Source organism: Nomascus leucogenys, chromosome 4 (assembly GCF_006542625.1).
Source record: "Nomascus leucogenys isolate Asia chromosome 4, Asia_NLE_v1, whole genome shotgun sequence".
NCBI classification, from domain to species: Eukaryota; Metazoa; Chordata; class Mammalia; order Primates; family Hylobatidae; genus Nomascus; species Nomascus leucogenys.
This window is the reverse complement of record NC_044384.1, coordinates 54,505,063-54,530,750: the sequence shown is the minus strand read 5'-3', so window position 1 is coordinate 54,530,750 and position 25,688 is coordinate 54,505,063. Positions and strand designations below refer to the sequence as shown.

General features: G+C 36.9%; 1 protein-coding gene across 6 annotated transcripts in view; it reads right to left on the bottom strand.

Annotated features, from left to right (window-relative positions):
• Window positions 1-25,688, bottom strand: part of ZNF521 (zinc finger protein 521) — a 290,706-nt gene that overhangs the window by 235,102 nt on the left and 29,916 nt on the right. For all 6 annotated transcript variants that reach the window (XM_003261988.2, XM_030810627.1, XM_030810630.1 and 3 more), the window contains one exon: window positions 25,378-25,557. In XM_003261988.2, the coding sequence (XP_003262036.1) occupies window positions 25,378-25,557 (180 nt within the window). The remainder of the gene's footprint in view (window positions 1-25,377; window positions 25,558-25,688) is intronic.

Below are 25,688 nucleotides of genomic sequence, written 5' to 3'. Positions count from 1 at the left end.
CAACTCTCTGTAAATCTTTTTTATTTAGTAATACTATAGCACTTGAATCCTTCTATCTAGAAATACTTTTGCACATTTTGAGCATCCATTTCATATATGCAAGTAGTATATATACTATGTGCCTAGACTTGCTATGGATTTGGGATCTGAGATTGTTTCTTCCAAGATACTCAGTCACACTTATTCCAATAGAACCCATTGCTGATAGTCTTGAGATTTTAACCTGTGGAAATTGGAGGGTGCATATGGAACAGGAATGCGAATCAGAGAATTTTCTTTGAACAAACACTGTTCTTTAGAGAGTGTTTTGGCCTTCTCAGGTCACACATTGACGTAGACATCTAACTTCCTTTCTGGGAGCCTCTACAAATACCTTTTTTTCCTCAAGGTCAAGTTCAAGTCTTCCTTGACATGAAGTAGGCCTTCCTGGAAAATGGTGAACTCCACTAAGTTCTCATGTCTTGACTATACATTTTGGTGCTTATTTATATTCTCTAGGATGTATCTCTATATTTTGCTGTGCTTAATCATAATCACTAGACAATATGCTCCTAAGAAACAGGAAACTTTCCTGTCTTGTTTAAGACTGTATCTTCAGTATATGAAATAAGTAGTGCCTGGTACATAGCTGGTACTCAATAAATATGTATTGAATGAATGAATGAAAAAAGTCTTATGTTTTTCTGTATTTGTTAAGTGTGTATGTGTGGTCACCCCATAAATTGTAAAGCCTTATAAGTAGCAACCATTTCTTTATACAGTTTTCCCATACACACACATACATGTCTCTTTGTATACACACACACACACACACACACACACACACACACACACACTGAATTAAAATGGGCCATAAAACAAGAGCCACATTCTCTAAGGTAGGTACTCTTTCAAAACATCTATAACACACTAGATATACGTAAAGAAACTCACGAGAATGTTAAACAGAGTAAGCACAAATACCTGGCATTTATACTTTGTAATCCACTTTTGCTAACAGAGATGTTCTAGTAAATATGTGCTAATCAGAAGGTCTGTGACAGCTTGCACAAAATCAATTCACAATATTCAAGTTATAGCAAGTCCATGAAAAATTCATATTAAATCCTTTCTTATTTGTTTATTTAGTCTCATGCAGATATTAAAATAAATCATTGCCGGGGTGCTTTGAAAATTTTTGACTATAACAGAATTTATCACAAGAAAATATAGAAAATGAATGTGAATACCACTAAATGCAGTATGACTTAAGAAACTAACAATATTGTAATACCATGAAAGTTCATATTATTAGCAGAGAAAGTGAATGAATGACGGCTATCCTCAAGAAGACAAATACGTACTCTGTTATACAATGGTCACAGCATAGACACAGACCATAGGTCCTTTAGGGAAAGTGCAAATAGAAAGAAATAAACAGTTTCTCTACCAGTTATAAGATAAAAACTCTGTTTTTAAGACATTCATATATTTAGTCTTTATTTCTGCTAGAGGAAGATTGAGATGAGTTTCAAATATTTCCCTTTTTATTATAACAATCTTCATAAATCCTTAGAAATCCTAGTACAGAAATATTTCCCTCCCATTCTTAGACTTTTTGATTGAGTTATTAATAGATTAGTACATTCACTAACTGAGACTCATTTACTCATTCATCAAACATTTACTGGGGACTCTCTATGTACCAGGTCCTAGGCTACATGGAACATATTCAATTATTCACCTGAATTAGATGAAAAGGTGCTGATGTTAGTTATATAGATTCTTTTCATTATTCTGAAAAATTGCTTCTCTTAATTACTGTTCAGTTACTATTGTCAGAGAGCACAGACTAGTCCTCAGTTTCATTTAAATCACAGAGAAAGAAATGTATATAACCACCCAAAGAAACACAAAATTTATAGAAGTAATTGAACTATACTTTCAATTTAAATTGCCAGTTCTTCTAAATGATGTCTTAGTCAAATGTCTCTGCCAGTTAATGAACCTTGGATCAAATCATACAATCAGAATATCTCTCAGATATATACTACCTGTATTTTGGCATGTGGACTGGGTCAGAGTAAATTTGAGGTTAGACTTTAGTCTCCTTAGGGCATCTCTCTCTCTAGCTGCCATTGTCAAAGCAAATTTAAGGCTCAAATAAAGTGATGCAATTACACCATACATCCTTCCTTCTTCCTGCCTATCACAAGAGAAAGTGAAGCAGACCACCACTCTAACCCTAGGACTTTTGTTCCCCTTTAAGAATGTATTCAATATCCAGTTTACCCACATACTTTGTATTTTAAAAATGGAACAGCGGGTCATCAAAGTGGCACACTATATGATTTCCTTGATCATACACCAACCTAGGGATTACACTGGCCCTATGTACTTTCAGTAACAATAATCAAGATGAAAGGCTAGTATTAGAATTAGTATGTTTTAAAAATACCATTGGAGAAGGAAATACCATCTTATGCTGTGAAAATTGGAAGCAATTCACAGGTAGTAACTGTAACTAACACACCTATAGCTTCACGGAGTGAAATAAATCATTCTACAGTTTCACTTGATCAAGCAGGATCACACTACTCTTTTAAAGAGTGACCATGCCCCAAAACAATGCAGCGTTGGCTCCTTGCCAAACAGCCAGACCACAAACATGGATACACCTTGGACAACGGACATCCTGGGCGCAGTAGCAGCAAAATTCTAGATCCTACCACTTCCCACGTGGAAATCCAGCAAAGAAAAACAATCTGGAGATCACATGATCCAGGTTTGTCATCCTCTGCATCTGTCCCCATGTATAAACATCTTGATGCAGAAGGAAACTGACTCATCCCTATCAGGAAAAGTCAGCTTTCCTTTGCTTAACATATACCAGGGCTTGGGCCACATGAGGTCTGAGTAGGAAACCATACAGAATACTAACATGTAACTTTTCAAAAGAAAAGCTAAACTACTTCCAACATGTTCGTGCTACAAAGTCCAATGAAGGAGGGCAGCGGAGAAAGACAGTGAGTGATATAAATTCGAACAAGACAACTATCTAAGATAAAAATTCTCCACAGACTAAGAAGATAAGTTAGGAAAAGTAACTGAAGAATTCTGAATACAAACAGAATTAGAAAATTCAAGATTATGGTAACTATGCAGTACTCTCATTAAGAGACAAATGCTTGAAATACCACTCAATTACTGTGCTGTATTCAAAAAACCCCTAACAGGTTTTAAAATATGTTGGGGAACAACACTGTAAGGTCTTTCATAAAGTGATTGCCCAATACTGGTCAGGGTGAGAAACCACCACAGTTGACTAATGCTTCTTTTATAAATAAAGATTCCTGATGACATCTGAGAGTAGAATTAGGACATTAAAGACATACCACTCTATAAATGCAACCCACGATACAAGGGAACAAAAGACTACAGTTTAAGAAATTACAATGTATAAGTCCTTGCTTCCTATTTCTCACTTAAAAGCATAAGATCAATTAAACTTACATGGTAGACTTGAAAGAAATGATAATAAGAGAGACTCTGATTTCAGTGGCACATTATGTTTCCCAAGGTGACCACAACAATAACTGCCATCCCACGTGCTCCTCTGCAGTGTGACCTTCCTATTCCACCATCAAGAAGTGGAGTTTATTTCCCATCCTCTCAAATCTGAGCTGGATTGGGAATTTACTTTAACCAATAGAGAATGTAGAAGTATAACTGTTATTTCTGAGCTTGGGCCTCAAGAGATTGCAGCTTAGACCCTGAAGTACTCCTTCTTGGAACCTAGACCCATGCTGTGAAAGCCAGAGGAGACATGTGGAGAGGACTGGTTAGAAAAGGGACAACCACAGCCCCCACTGACAGTACAGTCTGAGCTCCCAGGTGCAGCCAGCACCAGCCATGTGACTAAGACCATTGTGGACTTCCCAATCAACCTGGTGAAAAGCAGATCCACCAATCAATCCAAAGAATCTTGAAAAGCAATAAAAGTAACAAATTGTTATTGTTTTGTAGCTACTAACTTTCATTACCTAGCAATAAATAACTGTAACAACTTCTATAGTGTTTTATTGTATCAATATGATAGGTAGACACATACACACTTAATGACAATAGAAATGGTTATTTTGAAAATACATGTTTTGATCTAATAGTGTATAAACAAGAGAACAGTCTTATGTTGGCATCTCTTTCCATCTGATCATTAAAACCTCAATATTTTGGATGTATTAGAAAGATCGTAGAGTGTCATCAAAGCAAATTAAATAAAAAAGTCACTGCAAACTTTGCACGTTATAATATTAGGTTGGTGCAAAAGTAATTGTGGTTTTTGCCATCACTCTTAATTGTGAAAACCGCAATTACTTTTGCACCAACCTAATAGTAACAGTAAAGTTCTTCAAAAACATTTACAAATATTTAACTTTAATTTCAGCAAGGATAGAAAAAAGTCACGTGCTTATATTGAAAACCTTTTCTGCTCCTCCCTCCTTTTCTTTGATTCTTCAGTCAAATACTTTCCCACCCTCAAAGATGTATACATATTAATAATTTGCAAACATCAAACAATGGTGAGAAACATTTATGTTGCTCCCGAGCATTGCACGTACAAAGGTGGATGATCATTGCCTATGACTTACATTTTAATTCTCTAACAATGCAACAGCTATATGAGAAAGACTGTCTATAAACTTGTTTTTATTTTGAAAGCATCCATAACTTTTCCAATTAGCAAATATGAGTCCCTGAGAGCTGGAACTTACTTTTTCTTCCATCATATCTATACCCAGTTTTATGGTGTTTCTGGAATATACACTGGGGACACATTAGAGACGTATTTAAATCAGGAAAGGGGTCTCACACAGGAGTAGAGAAATCTAAAAATATCCAGTAGAGCAGGAAAACTGACAAGTACTCGCACCATGCAGATAATATCTGGTATAACAACTAAAGACAGGAAGCTTCTGAGAAGGAGCCTCCTGCCCTCTGTACCCTTCCACTCAAAAGGCAGAGAAGTGCCTGCAATTGCAGAGACTTGATCACAGTGCATGCCTATATCAAAACATCTCATGTGTCCCACAAATAGACACACCTATTACGTACTCACAAAAACTAAAAGTTTTTTTAAAAAGAGACTTGGCAGCAGCTAATCATTTTACCTCTTTGAACAACACTCCCTACACAGAGTTGACTTCCAAAAATACCAACAATTGTTCTGAGAGCCTCCAAGCCTGCTTTCATGCCAAAATGGTGACCTGATGCTGTCCTCATGACCTGTCCGTCAGAGGAAAATGATGCAGCTCTCACATTGCTGGCAGAAGCCCCTAATAGGTAACAGTCTTCCTTCTTAGAAATTACCAGGCTTTTTCTCTTAGCTTGTTCCCAAAGAATGGGGTAGCAGCTAGGGACTGGAGAAGTACTCAAAAAGATGGAGTGGGAGGTAAGGAGGGGATGTTTGCAGAATCCATTCACTTACAGACAAATATCTGATGCAACTTCTGGAACACACAAGTCTATAACTGAAGACAAGGGTACCACCCCCTAATAAGCAATTATTTCCATCCAGAATATGCTTTTGGGTAACAGCTTGTGGTGTGATTCATTATTCATTTCACCTTGATGAAACAATTGTAGCAAACCAACACTGGACTTGGAGTCAGAAGTTCAATGTCAAAATCATGACAGAGCCAGTAAATCACTAAGTGACAATGAGTCTCAATTTCCCTTTTATAGAAAGGAACTTGAAGGCTCTCTCCATTCTTCAACATTCCATTCCAACCTTTTGTTCTTCAGAATCCAATTGAAAAGCTCTTGCTTTTATAAGCTTTTTCATTTGTATGGATTATCTAGTATGGTTTTTTTCCAATACCCATTTGTTTATAGATGCTGGGAAAGGCTGCGGAGAAGGAGGTGACAGAAAGAGGTGTGTGGCAGCATTCTGAGGCATATGACACACACACCAGTAAAGAAGCAGGCAGGTCACACAACAGCCCCTACCTAGGCACACCACCTCCGTGGTTCCATGGCTCAAGCTAGCTGTGGTAGGCTAGCACCTAGGTGACACCTCACATCCCAAAAGCAGGTGTGTGCAACAAGCCTTGCATTAATTGGCCTCCATTTCTGAGGATACATATAGAATGGAGCATATTTTGTGATACTTTCATGGAAAGTGGAGTTCCCAGGGTTAAATAAGACAGTGTTGAGGTCGGTTGGGTACACAGAAGTTTCATGTGCTATGTTACGGTTGGGCAAACATTCCCTGGGGTCATATATCCATAAGATGCCTGATTTGATTATATTAAATACTTCTGCTATAATAAAGATGTTGCCTTATTTTTCTCTCTAGGAGTAATGACACATTCAAAACAAAGAATGAAGGTGGATAAAGCACAGAGTCCTGGACTGCAGTTCTGCCCCGGATTCAAAACAGTTTCTCCATGGGAAAATTTGATGTGCTATTTGCTAAATAATTTAAGAATGTAAGTTATCAACCAGAGAAAAAGGTCTGCCCATATTGGGAATTTAAAAGCTCTTATGTTTTAGCAAGTACTCTAAATAATACATGACATTGGAAGAAAAAAACCATGAGCAATACAAAATATTACACAATAATGTAAAATATAAATATTCAAATATACTAATTGTGTGAGACACTATCAGTTGCATACCTCAAAATATGGGACTTATGGGAAGGTTGTTTAAAGGGAATCAACTCAGGCAGCAGGGCCTGTTAGCCCTTCTACCTTCCTCCTTTTCCTAACCTCCAACAGGACATGGTGGCATGAACTCTGGCACCCACTGTAGCCTATTTGACAATGGCAGTCATGTGCTAGGAAGCAGAGCACCAAGAAAAAAGTCTTGGTGCCTAAAGAACCACTGAGTTCCCAAACCAGCTCTGGACTGCTTATCTCTAGAATTCTGTGAAAAAAAAAAAGAAACTTTCCTTCTTTCTTTCTTTTGTGTGTGTGTGTGTGTGTGTGTGTGTGCGCGCGTGTGTGTGTGTGACGGAGTCTCACTCTGTCACCCAGGCTGGAGCACAGTGGCACAATCTTGGCTCACTGCAACCTCCACTTCCTGGGTTCATGCCATTCTCCTGCCTCAGCCTCCCGAGTAGCTGGGACTACAGGTGCCTGCCACCATGCCCTGCTAATTTTTGTAGTTTTAGTAGAGACGGGGTTTCACTATGTTGGCCAGGCTGGTCTCGAACTCCTCATCTCGTGATCTGCCCGCCTCAGCCTCCCAAAATGCTGGGATTACAAGCGTGAGCCACCACGCCTGGCCTGAAACAAACTTCTTTCTAATTCAAGCTGTTGTTATTTGGGGGTTTCCTATTATATATAATTATTTAGCTTGTGAATTTATCCAAACACTACTTTCAACCTTTGACATCTAAGCCCATAGATCAAATCTACTTTTTGGGTCCCAAACTCACACTTGGTATAAATGGATTTTTAACTGTACAGGGAGGAACAGACATCTGAGATAGTCAATTATTCAACACAAAGATATTTGGTTAACTAAAAAAATAATCTGAGAGTAAACTCAATTTGTTTTTGCCATGTCAATACAGAAATAGGTTGTTCAGGAAATTCACTGAAGTTTTTGATTTCTCAATCTTCTCATTTTATAATGAAGATAATATTGACCTACCCATGAGCACCGACAGAGGATTAACTAATTAACAATTGTCAATCACCATGAAAATATAAATTTTAAGAAGCAATAAGACTTTTCATTAAACTATTAATGGCTGTGCTAGTAATTTCTTCCTTCACTGAAGAAAATTTACATTTGATAAGCACCAAAGGCTCACAGCACAGTAAGAATAAAACTTAAATGAAAATTACATCTGAAGACACTTCATGACATTTTAACAAAAGCATTAAGGCAAAAGATGCTACTATCAAATACAATCTCTTTGAGATAGGCTCAACATATTTCTGTTGAATTAAGAGACTGGATGTGGTAGTCCATACATTCTTGTATTCTGCATATTCTAAAACTGCCACAACCTAACTCACTTCCCAACAGTTGTTCATAAACTCTACCCTACTTGATTCTCTTCAAGCTGCTCATCAGACAACCTAATGTGAAACAGATTTTTATTATTTCCAGGTTACTAACTGACTTTACATTCAGTTTTTTGTGTGTGTGCAAACCTACAGCACTTTTTACACACACAATGCCCCCAGAGAACTCTTCAATATTCTGAGTGTGCAAATGCTGCGACAGAATTCTACTGCTTGTGAAATTATTTTCTGAGGCGATAACAGAATTTGAACTCAGGGTCTTTTTACCCATCTGCAATTTTCTACCCTGAACACCCGCCCGCCTTTCCCTTCCATCCCACACCTTCCCTTTAATGTCCCAGTGATTACTCTGGGCAGAGTTCACCTTCAGCCTCTTCCACAAGACCTCTCCTATCAGCTCCTGTGAACACTTGCCACTCCCTTCTTTGAAGAGTCACAGAATTTACCATCCATATTAGCAATTCTGGTATATAATGATATACTGCCATATGCAACACACATTTTCAGGTACACCTGTCATTGTCAAATACTGTACATGTGTTTACGCTTGCCTCAAGTGCACAGTAAGATTGTAGGCCATAGGTTTCATGACTCACATTTCTTTTGTGCCCTCATAATGCTCAGCAAAAGATGTGAATATAGCAAAACACACTAACACATATACTATAAGTATGTTCTTTAATATGTTTGGTGCGCTGCAAAAACAGGCAGTTGTCTTTATGGTCATTTGTTGCACAAATGCACTTCTTTAGGCACTATTTTCCTAGAAAGCAAAAGTACAAATCTCACATATTTAAATGAACTCACTTACACCAGATGATTTCCAAACTACCGATCACCTGAACATCTATTACAGCTAGACCAATCCCATCATGCTTACGCTTGCCTACTAAAAATGAGGTATAAATATTTTTCATTGTACTAAACTAAGATTAGTATATTTTCTAATTTTTGAGCTAATTTATAAAACTAGAGAAATATTTAAAAACCATTCTAAAAGTTGCATAGATAATTCTGTGTTACTAAATAAATAAGCTACAAGTATAAAATGTTTTAGTGATATCTATTGCATGACTATCTTCTTATATGTGCCAGTGTGCAGGCTAAAAACTGATGACAGGGCCTTAATTTTTAATATTTTGTATAGAACTAACTTAGAATAAAATGTTAATTTTATTCACTGGGTTTGGGAAACTGGGTCTCTCTCTTCTTTATTCCTAAAACATAACATTCTTTATTTAAAGAATGTTAAACATCAAGACCTTCCTAAAAATGTAATGAATGCAATTAAACTAATTTTCATTTCCTCCATTTGGCCAGTCACCCTTAGCAGCAATAACACATTAATTCTTTTTGAATTTTAGAAGGGAAGAATTTTAAGATGGAATGGCAAATAATAACTCATACTAATTCTTTCAAAATATCTCAAGATTCTGGAAGACATTCAAATTTGGAATCTGACTCTTGTGAGTTACTCTTAAAGGAAACACTATCTTCTTTAATAATACCAACAATACTAACACTAATAATAGATAATGTTTATCACATCCCTTCACTGTGTGCCACACACCTTGCCATGATGATACATCTACCAGCTCATTTAACTGCCACAACCATAAAAGGCAGGCAATGTTATCACCTTTACAGGTAAATGTTCAATTAAACATTTAAGTAATCTGTCTAAGGACATACAACCAGCTTCGGGAGAACTGAGATTTGCAATTTAGTCAGCCATTTGCCAGAACCCACCCCTCTATCCATCATACTGACATTTCTACCAGTCCCATTAACCACACAACACTTTTTACTCATTTGAACATTTTGAAGTTTTGTTAATTCATTTCTCCTTTAGAAAATTGGTAAGAATTAATTACTACTGAATGATTACATTGATTTTTTTAAGCTAATGGAATTTTTAATGAAAATAATATGAAGGGAGATGATGGGAAACTGCAAGTCTGAAAATCAGATATAAAAGCAGCCTGTTAAGATTCACGAGATGGCCACAGATTCTAAGCGATGAACAGTAAAATTAAATTTGTCTGGTAATTTCTTTTTTTGTGGGGAAAGGTGGGCATAACCAGTAATTCCTTAGTAATAAGATTTCCCATGGAGATGGACCTTGGTATATTTTTTCAAAAAGGAAAGAAAACCCTACATGATCTAATCCTGTGAGACTAAAGCACCCTTCTTAGCTTCCATTTGCTGGATTTCAATAAGGCATTAAACCACGAATGTCAAAATGCCTCATATTGAAAGACAAGAACACTAGCCAGCCTTAATGCTTTATACATCCTGCTTTTACAGACAAGATTTGTAGGGTGTCATTTCCACTTGCTGTAACAATCCCAGCTACAAGAGGCCTTATAAGTAGTAATCAATCTGAGAAGAAGAGATCCTTCTTTATTAAAAAGAAAAAGAAAGAAAAAAAGCTGAATCAGAAATGGTGTTACAAAAATTGGAGCAAGACTGGAGAGAAACTTAGACAACTCATAAAGGGAAAACTAAACCACAATTCAAGAAAAAAAAAAAAAGTATGTAAGTGGCCTGATGTCTACCTTTGGGTTCTGGCCTAAGTACGCAACTGGTGCTTTAAACAATTCTACCCAGAAAAGTATCTCAGATTTAACACAAGCAAAAAGGGAACCCACCATTCTAATTTCCAAACCTGCTTCTTTATTTTTCCTAGTATCGAGTGATGGCCACCCAGTACAGCTGAGGAATTCAGAGACACAACTAATCAATTACTACATCTGGATGATTTTACCTCCTAGATATTTATCGAATTTGGCCACCCTCTCCACCCTATGACCACTGCATTGGTTTTGATCCCATCTTCTCTTACTAGTACAATTCCAAGAGCTTCCTATCTCAAATCCTTTCCCCACAATGTTCCTTCTCCAATCTAACTCTGCAAAATAGAATCTAATCGGAATATGTGTTCACTCCCCTGCATAAAATATTTGATGGTTACCCACTGCCTAGAACAGTAATTATTGAACATTCTTAAACCTCCAAACTCAAAACTCAAATGGAATCTGACTTGAATATTCATCCTGGGCTGCTCTGGTTGCAGGGAATGGAGAATCCCTGCTAATTCAACTCCCTACCTCCACCCCTACCTGGCTGATATCTGTGAAGTTCCTCAGAGCAGTCTGAAAAATGCAGGCCAGAGAATCAAATTTAAGCTCTTGGCATGGCCTCCCCATTTCCAGACCCTGCCTTCCTTTCCTGGTTCATTGTAGTAACTGGCTCCAATATGGCATCCAATGATCCCTACCTCCTGGTATTCACGCCTTTGTATAATTCTCTCTCATACACTAGAGTTGATCTGTGTAATCGGTAGAATATGGCAGAAGTAAATTTAATTTATGCCACTTCCAGGATGAAGTCATAAAAGACACTGCAGCTCCCATCTTGATGTATCTGTCTCTGTCTGCTGTCTGTCTGTCTGTCTCTCTCAGAGTACTTATTCTGAGAAAAGTCAATTACCATGTCAAGAGCTACCCTACAGAAAGGCCCTTGCAGTGAAGCCTCCTGACAGGTCTTCAGGCAGAAGCCAAGCAATTAAGCTAAGAAGTGGATACCCCAGGCCGGGCGCAGTGGCTCATGCCTGTAACCCCAGCACTTTGGGAGGCCAAGGTGGGCGGATCACCTGAGGTCAGGAGCTCGAGATCAGCCTGGCCAACATGGCAAAACCCCATCTCTACTAAAAATATAAAAATTAGCTGGGCGTGATGGTGCATGCCTGTAATCCCAGCTACTCAGGAAGCTGAGGCAGGAGAATCACTTGAATCCAGGAGGCGGAGGTTGCAGTGAGCTGAGATCACGCCATTGCACTCCAGCCTGGGCAACAGAGCAAGACTCTGTCTCCAAAAAAAAAAAAAAAAAAACAGTACATACCCCAGCCCCGTCCAGGCCACCAGGTAACTGTTGCCCTGATTGACACCTTGATGGCAACCTCATAAGAAACTCTGGATTAGGATCTCCTGGAAAAGCTGCTGCCAAACTCCTGACCTATAGAAACTTTGAGAAAATACATGGCTGTTGTTTTTATACAAAAACTTTTGGAATAATTATTATGCAACAATGAATAATTAATACATTCTTATTCTCTCATTAATTCTCCATCTTACACATTTTCTATGGATTAAAATTGCTCAGCAGATTCTATACTGCTTCATACCTCTTTCCTATTCTTTCTCTTCTGTCGATCTGAAGCACCTCTTTCCCTTTCTTGGCCTGGCTAACTCTTGCTCATCACTAAAGACATCATGTGCTCCAGGAAACCACCCCGATGTGCCAAGTTGGCCTTAATGACACCCCCCCACACCCCCTCCAAAATTATTTTTTTTCTCAGAATATGCTGGAACCTGTATTCCAATGATTTATTGGTCAAAGAGTAGGATCTTAGCAGATGTTTATTGAACTGAATTGCTGATGAATGCATAGTGGTATCGGGAAAACACACTACTGAGAGGTGCTATTCATTTCATTACTTGTGGATGGTCTTCTTAGTGTACCAAGAAATGGTGCCTTACACTTCACATTTTATTAAGCCAAACTGCAGTATCTAATCAATATAATAATATTTATATTATTAAACACTTGTCAGTTGTAGCCTGGTGTTCATAAGAAGAAAGCTATCACTATATAGCTGTCAGGCACCAACTTAAGCTCCATCTATGAGTGACCATTAGCAAAAGTTAAAGCAAAGCATGGTTCTTTGCTCTTTTGCTAGGCACTGGGACTAATGAATTGCAAAGGGCAGGCAGACTGCTTGCAGAAGGAAGTTAGCGGTAATGGAAGGAGGCAGAAATTAACTGGGGGAAGGGGATGCTGTGTTCATCTAATCTACTTCATAACCATCGCTTCAGGCCAAGTGACAAAATAGTATCAATAACGCAAGAGAAGCTCTGCTTAGGTTTCTGCAGGCCACAGAAGGTGATGGCAAGAAATGATTGAGGTTAGAAGATGGTATTCTTTCTCCCAACAGAGAGACACTTTGGTGGAAAAACAAAAGAAATGAACAAATCAATGGACTAAGGCTTGTACCCAAAAACTGTGGCCTTGGAAAAGGAAGAAAAGCAAAAAGAGAGGGGCAGAAAAGTGTAGAAAACTATTCAGAACAAGAGGAACAAAGGAGCAACTCAAATATGAGCTCTCACATAAAATTGTAAATCTTTCCCTTTAAATGCATGATAATATCTGTAATATTGAATATAAATATTAAACCAGATCATACAGCCACAAGACATGGCTTTTTAATAACCAGCATAAAACACTGGTGAAAAGCAAATATTTTGCATAGAAAATAAAATTAGGTATAAGAAATAGTAAGTATATAATAGATTTGACAGATTTCTTTTTAAAAAGATTAAAAAAGCATTCTCAAGAGTCTGTCAACCTGATAATTTAATTATGAGGGGGAACAGTTTTATAAAACAGAAAAAGTTAAGTTTAAAGGGAATCTGAGTAATAAAAAATATACACTTTAAATAATTCATAAATTACATGGAAAAATGTTTTGTTGGTACAACCAAAAAAAAATCTTAGTGCTTGAATGTATAATAGTGCTTTTTCTAAAACAATATTTCTTTTAAATTTTTTTTAACAATGACAATCTTTTCTATAACAGTCTATTTTGCAAGAATGATAGAGATAGGTAAGTTGATGGCTGCTCTTACTTTTATTTTCTGCTTTTATAACCAGTTCCTAGTTCACAAGAGATCTGAATATCTACCTCCTATTCTAGTATCTCCCACAGCCGAAAACCAAGATGTCTGAGGTCATCAAAATGGGCACAACTCCAAGAAAGCCACACAAGATGGATGAGTCTTCATTACTTAGATAAACTGACATTAAAATCAACATTTCTCAAGACTAATTGGAGTTTTTACTTGAAAAACAGTTCAGTGTACATGCCTACTATACACATACTAATATTAATTATGCATTTAAAGGCTGAAGTTAACGAAGCTCATGACCCCAAACATCCTTGTCTACATTTTTATTTCGTCACCAGGGGGAGCTAATTCTGCTCTGTGAGTAGGTAGAGTCTAAGAGTCAGATTTAAAACACAAAACAAAAAAAAAGAGGGAGGGAAAAGATTAAATTGATGTGGTATTAAATATATTTCAAATATGATATAGTGTCCATAAGGCATATATATTATACATGCAAAGAAAACAAAACAGAATAGGTATATATCCTTTCTTGTTAAGTTAGAAAACAATAATGAAAGCCATCAATTAATAGAATATTGCTGTGTTTAACAGAAGACATATACACGCCCAATCACTTATGATTATCTTTGGTCCTATTGGGTTCTTACTCACCCTTCAGATTTTGAACATTTGCCCATTTGTTGCATTGACTCTGTTATTTTCTTAGTTTGAAGCACTATGATTCTACATTCTAACAGCTAATCTTTTGCTCAAAAATAACCCATATAATTACATTATAATTATATTGAAACGAATGTTTTCTTACCCTTTTGCTTCAAATATTTTCTTCTGTTCCAAATATATTTTTTAGCACTTTTAATGTGTGTTCAAAGAGTTCTGCCCAATAACCTACTTAAATTCATTCTACAATTCACCCAGGAGACACAATCACTTTAAACTTTGAGAAGCTCCAGTTGGAACAAAGATGGGGAAAGGGTTCAGAGTTTGTGGAATAATCACCTCTAATCGATCAATTTCCCCTGAAGGTAAAACCGAAAGAAAGGAGGAGTGAAGAGTTCCAGTCCAATTCCTTGAAGTTTAAAGGAACTAAGCCCTGAGGCACAGTGTAGAATGATTCCTGCCGACCCCTCCCAAGACCTATTAAGAGGTCATAGATCTCTGTGACATTGCTACCATTCCCTAAAGACAAGATCCCCAAACACAGACTTAGCACAAAGAGAAGGGTGTGGAAATAGTCTACTTTTAACAGCTTTTTTAGTAACCCACTCCTTATAAAAGGAAACAGATAAAGGTCACGAGCATCCTAAGTAGAGAATGTGAAAAACAACATGAGTCAAGCAAAAATGTAAAAAAAAAAAATTCAACATCTTAAGTTTTATCATGTTGAATTTCACATTTGAAAACATGTTAAATGTGGCAGAGCTCTTATGTGCACACAACTGTATCCAAATAGCTAAACATTGGTGCTTACAAGATAGACCAAATGACTGCAGAGGGCCTAAGAAATAGTGGGTCTCTTTTAATTCGTCTTCCCCACAAAAGAGACCCCACTGTCTCCACATCCCAAATAGAGCTCTTCATTTATAATTTTTATACTTCTCCACAGGGACAAACTGACAGCTTTAATTACCATCAATGACCATCAAGGACAGGGGAGAAATTCTTGAAGATATTCTCCCATGGCTTGTGTTCTTGACATTTTATTTACAATTTTTGGCAAATGAATCCTGAAACCACAGTTAGATCATTATATATTCATTATTAATTATACAACTAAGGCAAAACAATTTACAGACAAATAATGCTAATTTTCTTCTTGAATTCTATTCATTTCAAAAGACTTAATTTTTAAAAACTCAAATTAGTCAAGAAACAGGTGATTTATGAATACAGTTATAACTAATATAAGATATTCTCCACTTAGGTTTTACTTGTAAAAATTAAAGTGAATACACCCATTTATTTTCTATTTCTAGGAGATTACATCCTTCAAGAACTTTTCATTCATGATCAGTAGCTTTCTTGTGAGTCAGAAGTTATTCAAGCAAGCTAAAAGTAAAAATATGGACATCAAAATTACAGAGAAATATTTCTTATATTACCCTTTCAAAATCCAAACTTTTTAATTTTAATAAGTTAATTAATGTAACAGATCATCACTTATACTGGAAAAGCATATTCATCAGTACAGACAGTCCTTTCATAAATACCAATTACAATACCCACAAGCATTCAAAGAGCTTTGGGAAGATAACAGATCTAAAAATAATTATTTTATATCCATGTTGTGGTAGCAAATTTTACAAATATATCAAGAAGAGAATGGCAGACCAGGTACTAATATTCAAAAACTTCTGCTGCAGCAAAATCAATGTGGAAATAACAAAGCTTGTATACTAGGTAATGAATGAACTGACCTTACCTCCAAAACCGGAAAAGGAAGCATACTGAGCCTACAGTTCAGAAGTCGTAACCAACTATGGATGGTCACTTTGTCTTTGGTAACTGCACGGAAGAACTTGGTCAGAGCCCTGACAGTTGAACAAAGTGACACACTCAGCCCCACCACTTTCTCTAAAACTGAGAGGAGCAAAGATTTGGTGAGCTGTTTTTCACCTCATTAAATAAGTGATAGTCAAGAACAGTGGTCTCTGAAGTACAGGGTATATTATCCTGCAGGAGAGAGGATACTCTGAATAGTTAGAAACCAATCAGAACAGACACCAATCAGAAATAGCCATCCAGGTACTAACCAGACCTTCCTGAGAGCAATGAGATAAACAGTACTCCAGTCAGCTGGGTGGGCTGGCTTCTCCAGCCCCTTTTATCCCATCTCATACTAATGCAGTCTACAGTGTCCAGCAAACTGGAATTACGGATCAGCATATTTAATTTTAACTAATCTAATTCATGCAAAATCCTCAAATTTTGACAACTGATTTTTAAAACTTTTCTGCAAAAAAAACTGCAGGATATTGATAGTCAAGCACAAGTAATCAACAAGAAAACGGCAAATCTGGCCCTTCCACACCAAGTAAAAGCTCCTGTCACCTACCATATGAAAGGGAAAGGGGAGGGGGAGAAAGAGTTTCATCAGAGCTGACTGAAAGTTGGCAAAACAAAAGCACAGAAGTGAGATTATCGGGAAAGTTCTTTGAAATATGAACTTATACCCACCACTGATAACAACCTCATGGGAAAGAATAACACACATTCTCTCTGGAGGTTTTGTGAAGTATTTTTTTCAGTTTTAACAGTCATTAAAATGAATTACCAAAATAAACAAACATGGACCAGGACTTCAAAATAACATAAAATTATTTTTAAACCCTGTTTATTTCATCTTTACCTAATTTTTTAATTTCTATTTTTGTGAATGTTGTACAATGCATGTATGTATGTAATGTATTAGTAAATACATATTATGACAGTGCATTTAGAAATCACTAGTCTAAAAGTAAAATGCATATAGAGACGGGCTGGAGAATGGAATCTATTGAGGCCATGAAACTGCATTTTGGGGGCTTAGGGAGATTTGGAGAATGAAGTAGGCTAAAAAAAGACATACTTTAGGTACAAAATGAGGAACTGATCAAAATGGAAGGAAACAGGAAAATAAAACATATAGTCCCTTAAACCTAATTAATATAGAAACATAAATTAATAACAAAAGATTAATAACAAAGTATGAATAATGAATTAATATAGAAATTAATATAGAAATATGCAAATAAAACTTATAATGCCTTAAGCCTAATTAATATGAACTAAAAAGTTGAAATATCACACTTATTTCATGTAATTTATTTCAACTAATGGTTTGATAAGGAAAACAGCAAAAGGTTCTAAGCAGTTTCAATCTGCTTTTATGAAAACGATGCTTCATTCTGTAAACTACTCATCTCCCTTATTCCCACTGCCAACAGAACTAGCTGTTAGAGCACTTTATTGTTCATTGGAATGAACCAATCTTTAATTTGCCACAACCATATGACACATGTATACTCACTTTCACATTTAAAAAAATTATTTGGCCAAATAATAAGGATATTCCAGATGTCTAAAAGTTTTCAGCTCACAAAAATTGTATGAGGCTTCCAGGAAGTTTCATAAGATTTAAAACAAAATTAAATGGACGTACTACTTTACACTGATGAACAACATCCATTCATCAATTCAGTTCATTTTCCTAAAAAATGTGAACAGGAAGAATATTTGTAAAGAAGCCACAACCCTGGGTAGGGCTTTATATATATGGTCTACAAATATGTTCCCCAAAGCTACAGCAGAATTACTACCACACATATTTCTACACACTCATCTACCAATAGTATGGTAGACCAGAGGGTTAAGAACTAACACAATGCTATTTAGTTTCTTCTGCAATTACGCCCAGGCAATTCACATTAATGATGTGAAAGAACACTTAACAGACAACTCAAGTTTGCAAATTAGCAGGAGAGAAGAGAAAAATGACTCAGAACAACAAGCATAGAGTATTACCAAATGCACTTTACACATTTATCCTGTTAAGTGTAGCTTAGTTTTGATGATTTACAATGCTAGTTCTTACTCACTTTTGTAAGCATAACAAAGTCTCTGTAATCTCAGCCTTCCCCATAGCACCCTGCTATTAAATCTTTGTTGAGCAGTGTGATGAGACCCCTCTGGCTTCCAGCCCTCCCCACCCCCTGAGGGAATTGGCAAGAAATGATAGGGTTTGTGGATTAGTAAAATGAGAGGTTCTCTGTGCTTTTCCTTCTTTAAATATATATTTTGATAATCTGTCTTCTGCATCAGAGTCCCAACGGCATTAGAGTGTTGATTCCCCTGCCTTCTTAGCCTCCAGGAAAAAGACAACAAGGCTAGGGCAAGACAGGTGGTTTCCATCTATTGCTAAAATTGAAGAGAGGGATTAAATTTTACTTTCACCTTTCCCCCTATTCCTTCAAGCAGGGATGATACATAACTTACTTATACATGTTGGACTGTAGACTCCAGGAAAATTGCACCATGAGACAAAGGAGAGAGAACTCATCTATGAGTGTCACCACGCCCTTTGCTATCTTCAGGGGCTGTTCTGTTCTTTCTTAGATCAAGGATGCTTGTCCAGAAAACTATCCAAATTCTAGAATATCCTCTCAGTGACAGACTCCATGAGCTGTGTGTGACACTCGCATTTTCTTTATCCCTGCAGGATCCACTGTCTAAAATTTCAGTCCACATGGACAGCTAATCATTATTTGACCTGGCACATAATCTTGTAGCTGACTTTCAAATCTGGGTCTAGAATTGATCATCTTGTACTTCTGTATTTGACCTTCATCTCCAAAGGCTTAGTTTGGCCTTGGCTCAGTTTCAAGACTTTTGATACAGAGTGAATAGGTTTTCATCAAGGCAGTCTCTCCAAGGAATGTGCATCACCCTTGGGGATGAAAGTCACCAAAGGAACAGATATTAAGTTACCAAGAAAACCCTCAGTTAAAAGAAGGGAAGAAACTAAGACAGGGTTTTTATGGCTCTCTCATGAGTAACCCATATAGGCATCAGAACATAGAATATATCCCTTTTCTGTTATTTTGCAAATCAACAAGTTGTAAGATAGCTTTCACCTCTAATCGTACTCTATAATTAACCCTCTAGCACACTGCTCAGGATTCCCTCTTTCTTTACACAGATTGTTCATCAAAAAGTCTTCAGGCAGTGGTCTAGCTGGGTAGGGCCAAACATGTCAGTAACGACTTCAAGATTAATAGAAGGGAATCCACAAGGAACAAAGAATAAATTGAGAAAGCAGCAAGATAAGACCATGGAACGGGCAGGGAGAAAGGAAAGGAGAAAATATGGACAGGGAAATTAAGAATCTTGGAGAAAGGACCAGAATTAGAGGAAAATCAGCAAAGATGCAAATGGGGCTGAATGAAGTTAAAAGGCAAAACGAATTAAAAAAAAAAAAACAAAACAAGGAAAGAAAAAAGTAATAAAACCAAGAGGCAAAAAAAAAAAAAAAAGTATATATAAAAATACCTTCCTTTGCTAAATCCAGCACTTTGTCAGCTGGGGCTGGGGGGTGGGGAAGCAGCAAGAAGAGAGAATTCAACCAGTGGGAAGCAAACACTGGAACTGTCAGACCTCCCAACTTACACTAAAAGGCTTTAACCAAGCAAGAAAGCAAAAGCATCATATTACTTTTTTAATTAAAATGCTTCCAAGTGTCTTTAATCTTTTCCAGATCAGACTGGAGGGCAACCTTCAGCCAACTCAAGCTTCACCATTAACACCTTCAACAAACATGGATCGTTCCTGATTTCATTTCTCCCTTTTTTTTGCTTCCTCCTTGGCCTCCACTTATACTTTGCCTCCCAAATCTACCACCGTCCCAAAGAAATCATCCTGAACAACAATAAACAGGAAAACAAGACCCATCAGATAACTCTCTCTGGACATGCGCTTCAACAAGTGGCAACTAAGACTCTCCTTTTTTTTTTTTTTTTTTTTTTTTTTTTTGAGACAGAGTTTCACTCTTGTCGCCCAGGCTAGAGAGCAATGACACGATATCAGCTCACTGCAACCTCCGCCTCCTGGGTTCAAGCGATTCTCCTGCCTCAGCCTCCCAAGGAGCTGTGACTACAGGCGTGCGCCACTACGTCCTGCTAACTTTTTTGTATTTTTAGTAGAGACGGGTTTCACCATTTTGGCCAGGCTAGTCTCAAACTCCTGACCTCAGGTGATCTGCCCACCTCAACCTCCCAAAGTGCTGGGATTACAGACATGAGCCATGACGCCCAGCCTCTACTTTTCTACCTTTGACTAACCTGCTGTAGTATGTGACCACAGAACAGATTCCCTACTTTCAGAAAGCTTCAGACCAAAATAAACCAAACATTTTATCAGTTTTTTAAAAAATTTAACTCATAATCTTTGCCATACCATGTGTGGAAAATTCAGCACTTCCTGCACATGTATTATTAAAGTTGTATGAGACAAGAATAATGCCTTTTGCTTCGATTCAGTTTTATAGAGCTGAACATAAGAATAACTATAGGGCAGGCACTCAGTAAAAATTAACCACTCACCAAGTAGAACTTGAAGGTTGTTTTCTAAATTATATATATTTTAAAATGACTTTTAACATGAGGAAAAAAAAAAACAAAAAAACATGAGACAGGACTCACTCCTACCAAAGACACGATTTCTTGCTAGATGAATATACACTGTCATGTCAGTCCAGTGGGCACGCTGAAGTTCTCATGTCTTTATCCTAATGTTAGTGCTGATTCTACATGAGCAAAGCTTTGTTTAAAGCACCAGTTATTCTACTGAAAATAGCATCTTACTAATTATCTGCATTTAATGGGATTTTCCCAAAATGATATGTTCTAGGAAAAATACATCTTAAATGAAGTCAACTAAATATATATGAGCTAGAAAATCCACAAAAAATACCAATAAATGCCCAACAGAATGTCAAAATTAAAGATGGACAATATAAATGTTGGCAAGCACGTACGACAACCAGAACTCTCATCTACTGCGGGTGGGAGTTTTTGAAAAAGGGTTTGGAAGTTTCTAATAGAGATTAAACATAGCATATCTCATGCCCTTCACCCAATGACCCAGCAATTCTATTCCTAATGAGAGAAATAAAACATATGTCCACAAAAAGATCCATATCGAAGGTTGACTATTATGAACTTTATTCATAAAACTCAAAAACTAAAAATAATCAAAGTATTCACTAACAAGAGAATGTAAAACAAATAATAATATGTTCATATAATGGAATATCACACAGCAATAAAAAGAAACACACTACTTACATACACAACAATATGAATGGATCTCATAGATATTATGCTGAACAAAATAAGCTGGACACACCAAAAAAGGCTGCATGCTATACAATTTCATTTACAAGAAGTTCTAGAATAGGTAACATGAATCTACGGTTAAAACAACTCAAAAACTGGTTACATCTAGTGGAGCATTATTGATCAGAAAGAAGCGTGAGGGAACTTTCTGGGATGAAAGAAATTATATCTTAAGACGGACATGTCAGATAGGTGTATTTATTTTGCCAAAATTCACCAAATTATGTACTTATAATTTATGAATTTCACTGTATGTAAATGTTGCACTAAAAATTACAGCATTAACAATTATAAACAAATATTAAACTCAGTTTGCCTATCATGGTGGTATCAGTAAGCAATTTTGAAACTACTTACTGTATATTCTAGGTTCAAGCAAATAAGTAAACATATTAATAAGGATAATGGAAGCCAGGTTTCTCTGTTAAAGAAGGCAGTAGAAATATACAAAGGAAGAAGACTAGGATGTACCTGAGATACTGAATTGAATGGGAGGTATCAATATGAACATATGGTTTTTATTGGATAGAGAAAAATACACATATGTGCATATACTTGTATATGTGTGAATTTTATGAACCATATTATGAGTGTATTATATATTCTAGTAAGTATGCATGTACATTTCCTACTTCTGTCTACTGAAGTCTATAAGTAATGGTATACCTATAGCATTGAGCATACATAGTATCCATATCTTGGTCTCCAAATACCTTTGTCCTCATAAAGAACCAGGAGAAAAAAAAAGAAAAGAAAAGAAAAATTGCTGGCTGACTGCAGGACTAGGACAAGAAAAGACCATGATGATTCTGGAGCATCTATTTGCATCAAAAACTAAAGTTCTCAAATAATGATGGAGGCATATTAAACACATACAGGATCCTGTTTGAAGGGACTCCCATTGGCTAGATCTATGGCAATCTGGGTATCAATAAAATGAGAGTAATGAATTATGACCCATTGAATAAAATAACCCAAAAGATGACAGTAACATGAATATACAAATAAATGAATAAGAAAGAATATTACAGTAGGCTAACAAATAGATAAATTATGAACTTGCAATAGACATAAAAACAGTGAGTACGGCTGAGCGTGGTGGCTCACGCCTATAATCCCAACACTTTGGGAGGCCGAGGCAGGCGGATCACTTGAGGCCAGGAGTTTGAGACCAGCGTGATCAACATGGCAACATGGCAAAACCCTGTCTCTACTAAAAAGTACAAAAAGTTAGCTGGGCGTGGTGGTATGCACCTGTAGTCCCAGCTACTTGGGAGGCTAAGGCAGGAGAATCGCTTGAACCCAGGAGGCAGAGGTTGCACTGAGCAGAGATCACGCCACTGCACTCCAGCCTGGGCAACAGAGCAAGACTCCATCACAAAAAAAAAAAAAAAAAGAAAAGAAACAGTGGGTAAACATTTTACAAATATGTGGATATTTATATAGTATCAAAGTTATCTTCCCACGAATTATTAACCATATACAAAGAGAAAATGGTAACTTTATAATGGAAACTGTTGGCAGATACCACCTTAAACGAATATTCATTGTTAACAACATCAACATCGTAACAAACTAACATCATGTACTTCCTGATCCCATGCACTGAGAAGGGTGCAATATCACTTCTTTGGTGATTCAGGCTCCTTTGGAGCCTGAATACTACAGGAGCCTATGTAACCTGAATTTAATCCTTGGGAAACATCAGACAAACCCAAATTGATGGGTACTTTGTAAACTAATTGGTAGCTTCTCTTCAAAAATGTCATGGTCAGGAAAGACAAAGAGAGGCTGAGAGAACATTCCAGGTTAAAGGAGGTAAAAGAGATGACAGTTAAATGTTATGCATGATCCTGAATTGTGGATGAGGGGAAAAAATAGCTACCAAAGACATTATTAAGACAACTGCTGAAATTTAAATATGGATTGTGAATTAGGTAGTACCTATTTGTGTTAAAGGTTAACTTTCCTTTTTTTTTTTTGAGACAGAGTTTCGTTCTTGTTGCCCAGGCTGGAGTGCAATGGCGTGATCTCGGCTCACTGCAACCTCCGCCTCTCAGGTTCAAGCAATTCTCCTGCCTTAGCCTCCCGAGTAGCTGGGATTACAGGCACGTGCCACCACGCACAGCTAATTTTTATTTTTATTAGAGATGGGGTTTCACCATGTTGGTCAGGCTGGTCTTGAACTCCTGACCTCAGATGATCCACCTGCCTCGGCCTCCCAAAGTGCTAGGATTACAGGTGTGAGCCACCGCGCCTGGCCTAAAGGCTAACTTTCTCAGTTTCAGTAAGTATACTATAGATATGTAAGAGAATAGATTTGTTCTTCAGAAATACAAAGGATATACGTATAGAGGTGTGATGTCTCCAACTTTCTCTCAAATGATTAAGAAAGAGATGCTATAGGAGAGAAAAAGAGAATAATAAAGTAAATGGAGAAAAATGTAAGCAACTGGTGAATCAAGTAAATGATATGGAAGTTCCTTATATTATTTTTCCAAGTTTTCTGTATGTTTGGAATTGTATCAAAATAAAAGTTGCTCCCTAGAAGCATATATAAACTGTAAAATATATATGTATGGCCAATATTTATATAAGCAACATCGATTCTCAAACTTCAGTTCCAGAAAATGTTTATGGGTTTTCTGAAAGGAAGATGATTCTGGGGCCTAATAAACTTGCTCACTGTAATCCCTCTTTGAAGAGAAGAGCCACAAGGCACTTTTAATAAAGAAGTCTATTTAATGGATTTAATCCAACATTCCACAATAATCCATTCAGAAAACCTTGTTAAAATAGAACACACTTTAAAATCTTATAAAAATATGAATATGCTGTGGAAAACAGTCAGAGAACCACTTGTCCAGTAAACACATTTCGCATACTCGCTTAATTGAAGAAAGGTTTGTGCTGGGAAAATAAGAGGCAGAGAAAGAGAGACACACACATACACACGCACACATAAGAGTGGCGTCAGCTTCAAACAGGAAGAGTAGAATGATGTGTATCTTACAGACTTCTATCTAAAATGCCCTACCCAGGCTCATAGATGCATTCTTGTAGGACATATTTGAAAGGGGGTAGATATTTGGTAAACTGAGTCCCAGTTTTATTTAGCCATTACATCAAACATGCTATGCAACATGTTACTTTAAATCTGACTCTTCCAAGGAACTGCATAGCAGAATAACTTGCCAGCCTTAATGGGTACCTACTATAGGCCAGGTATTGTGCTAGGCTTAGATAATGTGAGAATGAATAAGACACATTTTCGGCCATCCATGAGCTTTCAGTCTAATGAGTGAGACGGAAAAATGAACATACCCAGTGAGAACTGTGGTGCTCAAGGATAAGTATGGAACTTTATGGGAACACAAAAAATGTGGCTAACTCAGGCAGAGGGAGATCAGAAAAAGTTTCCTTCAAGAAGTGTTATCTAAGCTAACACGTTCATTTCTCATGCTGTCTTTGAAAAGGTATTCAAAGGATTTTTAAAATATATTAGTCATCCAATATTCATGTTCTGCTCCTAAATGGCAGCATGTAAAAATAAGTAAAAAAGAAAATACACTCATTAGCTATTAACATCTAGGTGCATCTCAAAATCTAAGAGGGCTGTGACACTGAGGTTACGCCAAACAACCATCTCAGAATTCTTTCAAAAGCACCTCTAGAGTTAGCTAGGTATTCAAGCGTAGGAATAAAATAATTTGAAGAGAAAAACACATAAAGGAACAAACTGAAAAACTCAGAAATAGAACAGTACAAGAAGACAAAAAAGTGATAAGTATTGTTTACCTGTCAGTTGACATTGATTAATCTTGTGTTCTGTGATATCGCTCAGCGATTCAAACACCTGGAGGCAGCTGTCACAGCTGTGCACGGCTTCGTCTTCCAACTCCTCCCCGTCTTCCGGCCTCTTCTTACAATCTAGTGCCTCTCCATCTTCAGTCTTGTCTTCAAGTTTACAGTTGGGGTCTGAAAAATATCAACACTGTAAGTATGGGGTTTAAAGACAGGTTCTTTTAAAGTAACATTTAATCTTCTTGCTACCAAAAACAGAAACACCATTTTCCTTGAAGTTGCAATAGGAGGGCTTCATTGCAGAT